This window comes from Schistosoma haematobium, chromosome 1 (assembly GCF_000699445.3).
Source record: "Schistosoma haematobium chromosome 1, whole genome shotgun sequence".
In the NCBI taxonomy this organism is placed as follows: domain Eukaryota; kingdom Metazoa; phylum Platyhelminthes; class Trematoda; order Strigeidida; family Schistosomatidae; genus Schistosoma; species Schistosoma haematobium.
Window position 1 is genome coordinate 14,486,495 of NC_067196.1, and position 14,041 is coordinate 14,500,535.

Sequence of the window (14,041 nt, forward strand, 5' to 3'; positions counted from 1 at the left end):
ATGACTTATTTTATTTTTCATTTTTATAGCAAAAGGTTTTTTGACGGAAATAAAATGAATTGAGTCATGATTTTTCAGTGAGTTGTCAGGTGCTCGTAGGGAGCTTTAAAGCATTAAGTAAACTTTTAATAAATTAAGTGTACACTAGTAGTAATGGAACAGAATCCTATATGAATCCATTCATTAAAATAACGGTGTATCTTTAAGCAAGAAATCCAAGTTTTAAATTACTGGTAGAAATCAAGCCTCATTCTGTCACCTAGCATTCAGAGGTAGATGGAAAACATCTGTAATATTTCCTTATACGTTACACTGTTCTAAAGGTTCTAAAGGGCAGACAAAAAGATGACTGATTTTTAGATGACCAGTATTATACTACTTGGTTATCGACGATCGAAGATGTCTTCTAAGTTAGAAGAAGACAGTTTCCCTTTAAATTCATGCATAATTTCTGATTCTGAGCATTAAATTATGACCTCGTAAATCATGGAATCTCCCGAACTTATAAAGAACTATTTGAAATAACTAAATAACTGGATTCATATGGGGCAATTTAGAGAGACTTTAGTCGGTCATGGTTATTACAAATATATAAGCGGAGCTTTGTGAGGACCGTCCAGATTGTAATTGGTTTTACCCATATATTTTCATTAACTAAAGAAGAAGAGGAAACCCTAAGTAAAAATCTTAATAAATTTAGAGACACCTAAAGATAAACAGTCATCTATCCTATTGGTTTGCAGTGGTATTCATGAGTCCTATAACAGTGAAACTTTAGAGCCATTTTCATCTACGTCGTATCACTACACAATTTATTCTGGCCAATCAGAAATGGTGTCAGATTGATCAAATTACGTCAACTTATGTTACTTTACTGTGCAACGATCGCAGTAGCTAGCGAATAGAATGTGACGGATTGATCTTGAGAGTTACATGTCACACAAAAATACTATGGTCTTTTATAAACTAGCTTAGTTTCCAAATTACCAAGCTAAAGAGACAAATCTCCCCCAATACTGAACATTGTAAAGGGTAAAACCTGTAAGCAAACCGTCATAGATCAGTGGAACAAACAATGGGTATCAAGGATAAAACAGTTGAGACGTAATCCAGACTTAAAGATACTGAGTGTAAAATAGTAGGGGTGTAGAAGTCGTCACAGGTTTTCACCAGATTATTTGAGTAATTTGATAAGGAACGTAGCTGACGCATTTTTAACTATTTCTTGGAATGAGTTTCATGGACCTTCCTTTTAAAGGAGATCGTTATAATTATTCAACTAGTTCATCATACGAAGTATTTATTTCAAAAACTGTCGTGATTCAGCTTGGGTATCAATCCGTAAGTGTCAATCGTAGCATACAGTGAGGAGCTACACAATAGTAACTTGTTACAAGAACGCAATATCACGTGTATCAACTTGACCTATATAAATTGCTTGATATCAAGTTAAGCAATTCGTGATCATCTCTCATACTGAGAAATTGTCTTAGAACAGTCAACTAGAGCTAAGTGGTTTTCGACAAGATATTAATTGTTACGCTGTCACCAATCAGTTTGATCAACGGTGTACTTAGAAAGTAAGAACAAAGCAAAACACGTTAGAAATGATGAGGAAAGTTTAAATAATCTAGAACAAGTGTTCATTGATATGATTTAGCCAAAATTATGCAAAATACTTTATATACATCATAATAAATACTCAATGATAGATGTAATGAAACAAACCTACATTCTAGTCACACCTTTATATATCGTTGTAAATTGTAGTGCAGGACAGAATCCATGATAAATGACCAGGTTAATGAAGAGAAATTCTAGCTATGATGGTGCCCAGAAGTATAGTGTTTCTTCGGATTCAGTGATTTTGTTCATTGACTGTCGACATAGAGTATCTAACGTAGTCAATAAACTTCGATCAGTAATAGTTACGATAAGGTACAACGGCGTTTATTACATTCATGGATAATTTTTACTATTGATTACTTACCTGAATAGCTGATTGCATTATCATATGTTAAATTTACTGTTCAAAGTTAGAGTGAGACCTTTCAGGTTTAGTGTTACAATTTGTTGGTCACCACCGACTGGATTGACAACCCTTCTCTGTCTAGCATATAGAAAGACCACATGAATCGACCAGATTTTAAAATATAACAGTGATTAACCTTTAATTCAGAGGCATATTGAAATATATATAGAAATTAAAATGAGACAACCTATGCAAAAAGTCCCAACCTAGTGATTATTACGTGGTTTGTTCAAAAAATACATTTTCACTTATAACAGTTAACACATCTATTGTTGATGAAGAAAAATGTGTAATTATTCATAAATCGGAGATAAATCAACCAATAAAGACAATAATGTAGAACCGCGGTGGAACAGAGACTGATATAACTAGCACAGAAAATTTGCAAAAATCGAAAGATCGAATTCAGTCAAAAGACAAGATCGATGTGGTCAGAAGAGAATAGCATCAACACCAAATATGTGATAGTTTACTCAAAAGGTCTTTGAAGGTGTTATAACCCAGTGAAGATTAAGTTACAGGTGACTTCCGAGGACTGTTAATAGACTAATATTCTATAAATATTCTTATTGTATAATTATCCAATAATTATCATGCTAAGTCTAATGGTGTCCTTGGACTTTAAATGGGCATTTCCTATTGGCCACTATTTATTTCACTTGTCAAATATTGTACGAATGTTGTTTTCTATTTTATGGTACAATGTGGTTTGTTTGATTAGTATATAAACAGAGTATGTCTGGAATAAACGATCTGATTCGATGCGATTCATATTACGGGAGCTGGTATTGTGTTCTGGACTCAAGTGGAAGGGCTAGGGGAGCATAAGACCAATAAGGACGCTAAACTGCTCATACCGGTTGAACGTCATTGGTTTGGCATAGTGCGAAATTGTATAAGTCGTATTCTGACTGGTCGATAAGTCGCGTGATAGAAAGCCAGACATCAAGGTCATAACAGAAGGGACTTACAAGGAGAAGCTGACAATTGGATAAAAGTATAAATGATTCACCATTTTATAGCATGCCCACAACCACGATTTCAAACACAGAATTGTAGAGATTTTGCTTTATATAGGATATAAAATAGTGAAGAAACATCTAAAAGTTAAGTTCTTCAGAAAAATGTTAGACAGAAAAATCAATGGCCTGTCCATAATCTACTTAAGACGCAAATCTACTTCAAATCAACTGAGTAAATCAATTAACAACTACTCCTATGAATAAAAACATGTCCTATTCGCATAAGGATTCTGTCATAACTCAATATGATTAAAAGTCGAAATGGGAAGAATGTGGCTAAAATCTTCTTCAACCAGTAGTATGATAACATTCAGTGCTAACAGAATTTCTGGCAAATGATTGACAGAAATCGAACATATTTGTAGTTATTAGTACAGATGAGATTTCCAAGACTGGTTCTAAAATGTTAGTACCTGATTGTGAAAGTTCAGTTAATAGTCAACTAGTTTCCTTGTCCCGAATTGCAAGTTTTTCAAAGTTAAGAACGGAAATTTATAACTGGTTGCTTATTTCTTCATTCTACATATTTCATAGGTCATTTGAGGGAATTTCCATTGTGCATTATTTGTAGTTCTTTTAATTCTAACCAGAGTGATAGCAAAACATGATTATGACCGATTTTTTTCTATAGAAGTAATAAGTGATCAATCAGTTGCTTATGAAAACAAAACCATAAACATGTCTTCAATGAGCGATGTTAACCTTTATATTTAGGTACGATAACTGACTGATCAATTATCTGTGTTATTTACTATCTTGATGAAAGCTGATCTGATACCAGTGATGTCTTCGAATTACCTTTAAGTTATTGAGTGATATTACTAGATATTAAATTATTAAAACATATACTTATGCACGCGGAAGGTGTTACGAAAAATAAAACAAAATACAAGATTGCCTAAGGCCTCGAATTATAAGATAATAATGACAAGACTTACAGAGGGAGAACTATATTTGTAAAAATTTCAGCTAAAAACTCTAAGCAAATCCAATGTTTCACCAGGCAATCTGGTCTAGAATTTCTCAAGGAAATATAAGTAAACACCAGAATTATCGAATATATATTCATGACTCAACGTTTAACTGTACACGAAACAAGTAATGTAATCACGTTAACAATGTTAAAAGTGAGATTTTTTGTAATATTTATGAGACATTTGCTGTGAAACAAGGAAAAAATCGAGTTAAAACAACAGTTGTATGGATTTGTATGTAGATCTGATGTGAAAGATACGCATTCACTATATGTCGTCTCTGATTAGGGATTTTTGATGAAGTCAGATAATTTTTACAGATAATATAAGACAAACATGTCGCAACATACGTAAAATGAACATAAGTAAACAAATATCCGTTATTGTACTGACCAAACTGATTGTTTATCTTATATTCGGATTGGAACAAATAAAAGTAATCGTTGTTCACATAATAAGAGATGGATTAAATGAAGTAGAATGTAATAAAGAGTTCAGATTTACTCATTAATTATTAATTGCCATGAAACAGCTGATTTTATTTCATCTCTTCTGTTAATATTGCTTGAATTTCTCCATGTGTTTTAGGCTTCAGCTGTTAATTTCTCTTCTTACGAAAGGCCTTTTAGAAGAGTCTCTGGGCTATTTAAATCAATTATACGGGCAGACTCCACGACGTGTTAAACTTATCGTCTCCAGTTTTTTTCCACTTCAATAAATTAACAACTGTCATTATTCCTATCTTCATCCAACTTTACTTATCCAATCTCGTCGTCGTAACTACATACAGGTATTTCAGACAACTGAGTTTGAAGAGTTGGACTCTGTGCTTTTGTATCTGATGACTTTTGACACATATCATTTGTTTAGATCAAGTAAATGACCGTTACGATCAACTGAATACAAATGTCCTACTATGAAATCATTGATTTTCCACCCTGTTTAGCTATTTAATTATGTACAGAACATAAATTATGTTTCGTCTCAATTCATGGGTAACTTTTCGAGGGTGTGTCAGATCATAGAGACAAAACTAACCCATGAATAAGATTAGTATTGGTTGAGATTTTACCCACGGACGATTGACACGGTAAGACAAATCGAACCACTAGTCCTACCTTATGCCATTTTACAGCACAGAAATCGATAAATCAGTCTAGATTACACTGCGAAGCTGTAGGTAATGAGTTTAGTTTTGGATTACTCAGTTCCACGACCAACAGAAGTTCAATCTCGATCGCTATACGATATATTGGGGATTGTGCTTGAGTCGGGTTTTAGGTGGCTTTTTCCTGCTGAACATCGTATATGTTTTTAGAATGAACTCGTAAAACTTTGGGCTCCAAATATGGATGTGAGACAGTACAATTCATGCAATCTATAAACTTACGATCTGATCTACAATGTGATATGACTTTCTACTAGCCATTCCAGCTGACAGTTTTGACACATACCTACTTTTTCGTTTATCAAACATAAATCAAATATAGCTAACAGATTGGTTGGTACTTTCTTTCGCCAGCTGATAAGATACTTAGTGTGAAGTAATTTTGTTTGAGTGGCATTAAATTGACCCTTTTCTTCTTCTCTAACCACAACCAAATACAGAAGTATTTTAACTAGTCGATGACTAAAAGTTGCCAAACCAGTCACGTATCACACAGAGAAGTACCTCGTGGATTGACTGCCTTGGACAAAATTCTAACGTATGTGGGAGTGATTGGCATCTTTTAAGTAGGATGTAATTATTGTTCTGAGCGGAGGTTATTATTTAAAAACTGTTGCATACTAAACAGCCCGAAGAATATTAGTCAGTACTAAGCTGCACACGAAATAAAACAACAGAATGCTATCCAAATGCAGACAGGCAGCTAAAACCAGTTGAGATATATACAATGAAAGTGTTTATCAACGCCTCAAAATAATAAACACCACGTATGGCTACATCATCAGTCTATTACACCAGAACCAATTATTATTATTTGCTTTATCAAACAAGCTGTCTGATGCATAGTATCCGTCTAAGAACTGATTTTTGTCTGACCTTTTATCTTAACTAATCTATGTCGAGAAAAACGGCCAAACAGTGTATCCGGGTTCGATTTAGTTTATAAGCTATTTGTGACTCTAATGGTACAATGCTCTACATCCTGATAATTTAACAGCTACGAACTGAATGTTAAAAACCCGGACTAAGGTTAATTACTGTTATACCTGGATATAAAACCGAACTACCAATCTACATGTACACGTCAAAGCACATCAGAAGAACAGGAAAAGGGTTCGTGTCTACATCTCTGAGAGCATTCCAGAAAAACTTAGACTGAAAGAACTGAACATTCTCATCAGTTTAATTGAATACCACTTACTTGACAGTAGACACTGTGTTGACTACCCAAACTTTCCAAGATAATTGGTGGGCAAAGTTGAACTTACCACGTTTAGCCGAATCAATTGCTATATAAAGACTTAAACCAAATTTATGTACCCAAAAAGACTCAGTTGTCAATCTTGCTTTGCCATAGTGATATCATTCACAAATGTTTGTTAAGCAATTTTTCTTCCTATGACGCCAATTAATTCGCACTTTTTATATGACCTCTACTGTTACACACCTTGATTTTACTTTATAAGGAATTCATAACGTCAATACTAACATTTTATTTCTAAACAATTATGTCAGTATGCTCTTAGTTTTTATTTAAGAATATTTGACCTACAAATATCCACATTATTTAACATATGAAGATAGCTTAAAGTTCTGCTATGTCCATTTTTATTGCTTTAGTCAAGATTATCAATAAGAAAATTTGTTTGAAATATAAAACCAAACAGTTTATTCCGTATTAGGTATAATTTCCACCAAACAATTGATCACTGAAGAGTTGATCCATCAGGATACAACTGAAGTATATGAAAGAATGTCTGAAATACGAAATAAATAAACTAGTCACTGATAAGTTGGATAAAGCCCGCAGCAAGTGGTAAAGAGAATCAAATGACACAAGGTAGTCGTCAGGATAACAAAATAAATTCAATAAACAAAGTAACCAAGTGAAAATAGAGCTATGGAAACCTTGTATTAAAATTTTATTATAAGTGAACGATGAATTAAGTCAAGTAAGGGAATAAGAAAGTGATGAAACCCAAATAATAATGCACCAATAAGTTTATAAATGAAAAGCCATGAAGCACAATAATTTATATCCAAAATTAAATAAACAAAGAATTGACTCAGAAATAGGAATAATATTGTACAGAATACCAAAATGTCTGGAGCCTGGAAATTATGAATCTTCAACAAAACTATTGGGTGCGTTGGTTTTTAAGAATGTGTGCAGAGAATTCTGAAGTTCTTCTAGTAAAGGGTCGCAGAGTTTTTCATAACCATTTTCGGTAGGATGCATATAATCGAACATATCACGATGTGAAATAGTTCCATCTTGTTGGATAAAATTATCCCAGTCAGGATTCAAGTATGTGACATCAGGTCGACAGGTGAAAGCTTCAGTAAGGAGTTTATTAATCTGTTCATGCTTCGTTCGTCTTTTGTTTGGAGTTCGACCACACGGTAAAAGACCCTTGAGAAGAAACAAATCGAATTTCGTAATATGATCAGACTATTTAGTGGAAGACAATATGGTAATAGTGAAGATAACAGGACAAAACGATTGATTAATACATCAAAGACTATGTGAAAAAAGAAAGTAACGTTTGGAAGCCTGCTTATTAAAAGGCTATGCAACATCTGTAAGTACCAAGTATATTGTAATTATAAACTGTCATTTGTCTCACTAAGAATGAAGATGGAGTTTTTTCACTGACCGGTTAATATCCATGAACTTAATTATTGATACTAAATCATCTAAGGTTCATATGTTGATACGGTCAACAATCGTTAGAAGATAGTATTTTTCAAGCAGTCGCTGGAACTTTATGCGTTAGTCGGGTCTAAGAAACAGGAATAAGTATTTAAAAACGATAACACCTTTATGTTTAAAAACACCGTGCAGCCATCATATTAACTTTATGGTGTTGCTGGTGAATGTAAGCAAACATTCGAGAGTAATAGTAGTTAAGCACAGAGCTGTTGAAAATCATAAGGCTGCAAACATACCAGTGCTATTCGCTTAGTCTGTAATACCAGGACACACTAGCCGAATGACGTTATTCATAAAAGAAAACATCTGTGTAAATAGTACCGAAAATACTTGTCAACAACTACTGAGAAAATATAAGTCATTGCTAATGCATCAAAGGAGTATATTAACATTTCTCCCGTCTGGGACTAAAGGTATGGTGGATAACATTGAATCGAATAAAGTCATCTGATATATGAACAATCCTTATTGTGTCCCTGTTCAGGATTTAAAAACACACGGCAAAAAAAACAGAAAAGAAATAGCACAATTTTTTAAGACAAAAAACAGAGCACTTTGTATTACGGTGTATATGTACATTATTGTCTAGCAGTGAATTTTACTGGAAAAATATTGAGAGCAAAAAAGGACATTTTACCAAGATACTGAAGACACAAAATTCTGAAAAACAGTACTGACCATAACTATTAAGGAAGCGCGAGGTTGCTTAGATTTCGTCTTTTCAACAACGGAGAGGATCCCTTTAACAACCTCTTCTTCCGAATCACCAACGTTGTGACTACCAATCATGATTACGACCACCTTAGAGTTCAGGTTCTCGTATATACAATCCCTACCTTAGGCGAAAAGCCGTCCAGTTCTCCATTTTCGATTCTCCACAATACATTTTGTGTCTGATCATTAGCAATACTAAAATTTACACAGTGTAAGGGCTCTATGTGCTTTTTGTACGTCTACGGAAATGAATCAAATTAAAATTAAAGCTTGCCTGTGTAAACTGCATGTAAACGAATATGGAGTCACCAAGTAATACAACATCTGGTTCTTTCTTTCGGGCCTGGCAAACGAACCTTGTATGCTGCTAAACGTGAGAAGTAAGGGCTACGGTAATACTTGACTCATCCAACGCCCATCCCCTTCAGTATCTGACGGAGAGATAGCAACTGTAGAAGGCATCATGTACCGCGACCAATGACCACCGCGGGCCAAATGATCCACATGTATCAAATGGTTCTGGACAGAATAGAAGAAGCTTCCGCTTAACGAGCTTCGTAATTAGTAGCAATGAAAAACGTCGTAGTGATAGACCCGTGTGTTTCTTCACAGTCGAGGATGGAATACAATGTGACAATTATAACAGGTGCTATCACAACGTGTGCACCGGACTCACACCGGCTGTATATAAAAAGTGCTGCAAACCACTGTAGTGACCTGCATTTACCAATAGAACGCGATTATTGTAATGGAAACAATTATTATAATCAATCGTATCAGGGATTGTTTTACCGTACCTGTTTGTTTAACTGCACCAAAATACTTACATTATTCCTTCCGTCAACTTCAGTCAACCTTGGCGAAAGCTGGCCTGATCACCCACACTCTTGTCAACGCACTCAGTCGATATTTTGGTATCGAATGTTTGGCATACGTATGGTCTCGAACCTGGTTGTTATGGTCGTTTCTGGTTCTTTGGCTCAACGTGATTTCGTCCTACGTCTGCAGCGTTTTCTGGTCCAGACCTCTACGGGCGCAGTCTTTAGATCCTGAATACAAACCATTCTAGTGTGGCATGCCAACTCGAGCAGAAAATACAGCACGTTTTCATGGTACAGTTCTACGTTAAAGACCTTCTGTGGCAACTCGAGGATCAACGATCGCTTCCTGTTCTACCAACACCTCGTCCTACAATCGCACATTTGCCCATCACAAACGAAACAGCTACGTATCGAAAGTGTTATTTCTTTCTAGCGAGGGGCCTCGGTGGTGACTTGCTTTTATCAAGAGAACGCGATTGTTGTAATGGAAACAATTATTATTATAACCAATTGTACCAGGGATTGTTTTGCCGTACTTGTTTGTTTAACTGCACCAAAATACATACATTACTCCTACCTTTGATTGTGACTTTGCACGGATTCGGTTACGTTCAGTAACCACACTTGTACTCCTTTGGCACGATCTCGGTATTCTTTCGATACCACGAGATCGCCAACCAATGCATGTCGACTACAGCCATCAACTGCCTTCTGATATTTGACCTACGGGGGATGTTGTCGGTCAACCTGCACGTAGTCTTCCTGTGGTGGTGATCATAGCCAACCGCGACTCGACGCCACACTACATCACCATCACGTTTGCTGCACAAAGCGTGATGATCTACTAAGTCTCGACTAATTCTTGAGGCGACTGAGGAAGGAAGTGGATCTCAAATGATGAAGGACGATCAGAGAAAAGTAGAGGATATGGAAAACTATTTCGGGTCAGTTTTCACTCAGGAGCCCCTTCTAGACAAAGAAACAGACCCAAATACAACGTCGAAAAATCGTTTGCTCAGTGTGTAATTCGGTTGAGACGCCGAACTTAAGACCCTTAACACTTCAGACACGAAAAACTCGACTGAACCGGATGAACTACACCTTAAAATCTTGAGACAATTCGCACAATACATTGCTGCCTCACCGACTATCATATTCCATGTCACTTAACCAAGGCGAGTTAACTACGGGCTGTAGGATGCAACTGTCATCCCAATACATAAAACAGGATCAAGACGACTTCCATCAAACTACAGACCTCTCAGTCTCACCAGTGTCGTAGTTAAAGTACTGGAAAGAATAGTCAAAAAGACCATAATGACATTAGTGGAAACCAACAACTTGTTAAGCAGTGAACGATATCGTTTCAGAAAAGGTCTATCTTACACTACAAATTCCCTTATAGCAAGGGAGCAATGGATCAAGGGTTTAGACAATGGAAAATCAGTGGATGCTGTCCATATGGACTTCAGCAAAGTATTTGATGAGGTGCTAAAAGATTACATTTGAAGCTGGAAAATCTAGATATTGCCGGACCTCTTCCAAATTGGTTAAAAGGTTTCTTGATAGGTTGCAGAAGGAAATTAAGGGATATTCAAATTGTTCCTCCTGGGAACCAGTACTTGATGGAGTACCGCAAGCCGTCCTTGGTCCTCAGTTGTTTATAATGTATGTAAATTAAGGCACAAGTGTAGAATCCAAACTACGGTTTGGACAGAAGAATAGTCGACCGGGGACTTTAGACACGCGCCCTTTCCCGTCGAAATCAAAACAAGTAATCGGGTAAATAGCGGTTCTAAACAAATATTACCACCCGGCTATTCAACCAATAATTGTTCAATCAATCAAATCAGTCACAACAAATGAACGTTATTTTATCCTGACTGGATAGAACACACACAAAAGGAGGAGCAAATCAATATGGCTACCGCCAAGAACAAATGTCAAATAAAACAACACAGATGCAGTTCAGGAAGAAACACAAACTTAGTGAATGCGTAAGAAAAACAAAAACTATAATAAAAAATACAAGTATTAACAATTCAAATGTAATCAAAATACAACAATGTACAACTAAGGGGATCAATAGGAACAAAGTACAAGTATCTACATGGAGGGATTTTCACCAACACACAAAACCTTCAAAATGGATCTTACAACAAGTATTGTTGATACCCCAATACTACTATATGCTGGAGAGAAATAACAGGAGATGCAGACTCATGTGCACATCAGGGGGACTAAGATGTTCCGACCAGCTTGTTCAAAAGACGCTAAATGCTTATCTCACAGATTAGAAGGTGATATGATTTTGACGTAAAAAGTACTAAAAAATGATTTTCGACGTAATTCTTCCTCTCTTTTTCTTCCTATCAGATCAAGATATTTCAGGGGACACAATATGAGAGTAGAAAGGCCAAGAACGGTAATAATACCAGTGGCATACTTGTTTTCACACCATCTTCAATCCCTGGAACTTGTTACCCAAAACCGTGGTGTCCTCACCTTCAGTTGACTCTTTAAGAGGATGCTAGACACAGAAGCTTACTAAAAAAAAGGCACATGGTATAGGTACTCCATTCATACAAAATGAATTTGAATGCAAATCTGAAACTACAGTACGATAATGTCCTTAGCCCTTGTGAAATTTAATCTTCAAGGTCTCTTGAAATGTTGCTTGACCTACCTCAATCGGCTTCGAACCACAGCATTTGATTACTCCTAAAAACAGAAATATGTTCCTGATGTCCATTTTTCCATGTGATGTCTAATTTATGGGATTTACCCTAATGTTTGTCCTGGGACTGAGCTTAATTTAATGTCTGTGGGGATGGCTAGGAGTTTGTTGGATGCTTTAAGTCATCGGGTGATAACCTCTTAAACGCCTGCTCTTTATCAGGCAAGGATTCACTAATCTGAGGCTTTCCTCATAAGGTTTAAATATGAGTGTCTGAACTGATTTCGTGAATCGCTATTGCATACGTTCCAGTGTGCACTTGTCCTTTTAAGGTGAGAGGGGAAATACTATATTTACGTACTCTAAATGAAGACAAATAAAACTGTTGAAGATTTTGTCTAAAATTGATCCGTCTAACCTGCCGAAAATGCGTTTCGACATTACCAGTGCAAGCTTTACTGAAAAAGCATTTTTTCATAGTTAGCGTAGGACTTCAGAGTGTAATGTGCCAACACATCAGGATCGTTTCCAACTGAAAAACGTTCTGTGCTGCATTTATAGTCTTCCACATGTCTCAGATGGACCACGTTACACTTTGAAGTGTTGAAGGCAAGTCCGCTGACTTCCTTCCTTATTCAGGTCCTCCTGAAGCGTCAAATTACCCACTTGGTTGTAAAATTCTCTCCAGAGCTTCATATCATCACCTAAAACTAATAAATCAGATAGCACTTGTCGAGGAACGCAGCTTGCATGAATTGTAAAGGTGGAGGCCATAGTACTAAGCTTCGAGGCACTCTACTATGACATTCTGTCGTCTAAGCAAAAGGGAATTTCGCCATGACCCTAAAACATCAAAAATTTGGGTATAAAAACAAGCTAATCAACTAACGGCCAAATAATATCTAATCTTTTGTGCTTATTTATGAAATATATATGACTGATTTTGTCAAAAGCTCTTGAGAGGTCAAAGTATAATACATCAACATCCTCTTAGCTATCAAAAATATTTGTTCGTCCGTTCATAGAGGTTAGCAGGCTGGTTATACAAGAATGATCCATCCGAAATTGTGTTGTTGGGGTGAAAGCAAGTTTATGGAAAAAGAGTATTCCTGGAGACTGTCGCATATCAAGGTACCTTGAAGGTTCATCACATCGGCTCCCAGTCCACCTGTCGTGAATTGTCCTTTAAACTTGACAAATCTAACCGCCCAAGCTTTAAGGCGTCCGACTGCTTCTTCAGCGAGATGCCAACTCTACATTTTCGAAAAGTTCTGAATTCCTATGATATTGAAGAGACGATCATCAGCAGAGTCATCACTTCTAATGTATTCAGCGAAGTTTTCGATGTGAAGACTGATGTTTCCTAGATTCAGGACATGAGAATCAAAGATGAATAGAGCGGAATAATTTCTTCAGCACAATTGATCCTGTAGACCTTTTAAGGTTACTGATGGTCTGAAGTCCGGAATAATAAGGAAAATTGTAATTGAGATTCCAATAAAAAAACAAACATTTTACACGTTTGAACTCTGTCCTGGGTGTAAGAGGATTATCTTTTGAAAAAATTATGACCCATCTTGAAATTAAGATTCCACGGGAGTCGCTAGATGGATGCTCCTTCTCACAACGAAGTAAGGTAATGTGTAGCTGAAGGTAAACCCACTTCTTTTAATTAATTATTAATCATTGTCTGACGACTTTTATGAAGTTGATCATAAACTGGATTGCGTCCACTTTTAAGGGTGATTCAGCATCTATTAAATAACCCAGAAAACATCATGACAACACAATATTTTCTTCAATTGTAAAAAACGAGACCGTGTCTTTGAGAAATTAATTGCACGGTCAGAACCCATTAACCTTTAGTTGCACTAATGGTTACCATTTTTACTAGTGTTTTTATATGCTTTGTATTTGCTG

General features: G+C 36.1%; 1 protein-coding gene across 1 annotated transcript; it reads right to left on the minus strand.

The window, feature by feature from the left end:
- Window positions 1-6,837: 6,837 nt before the first annotated feature.
- On the minus strand, window positions 6,838-9,351 carry PAFAH1B3 (Platelet-activating factor acetylhydrolase IB subunit gamma). The gene is made up of 4 exons (XM_051210874.1): window positions 9,023-9,351; window positions 8,746-8,987; window positions 8,588-8,710; window positions 6,838-7,609 (listed from the first exon to the last, which is right to left on the minus strand). The coding sequence occupies exons 3-4, from the start codon at window positions 8,696-8,698 to the stop codon at window positions 7,316-7,318; spliced, it is 405 nt and encodes a 134-aa protein (XP_051073213.1). The 5' UTR covers window positions 8,699-8,710; window positions 8,746-8,987; window positions 9,023-9,351; the 3' UTR covers window positions 6,838-7,315.
- Between the last annotated feature and the right edge of the window lie 4,690 nt (window positions 9,352-14,041).

Bases quoted from the DNA above. Each gene is read 5' to 3' on its own strand.
- PAFAH1B3 (XM_051210874.1), bottom strand. From the start codon at position 8,698: ATGATTGGTAGTCACAACGTTGGTGATTCGGAAGAAGAGGTTGTTAAA. The intron at 7,610-8,587 runs GTCAGTACTGTT...TTTCTTCTCAAG, and splicing joins GCGCTTCCTTAATAGTTATG to GGTCTTTTACCGTGTGGTCG.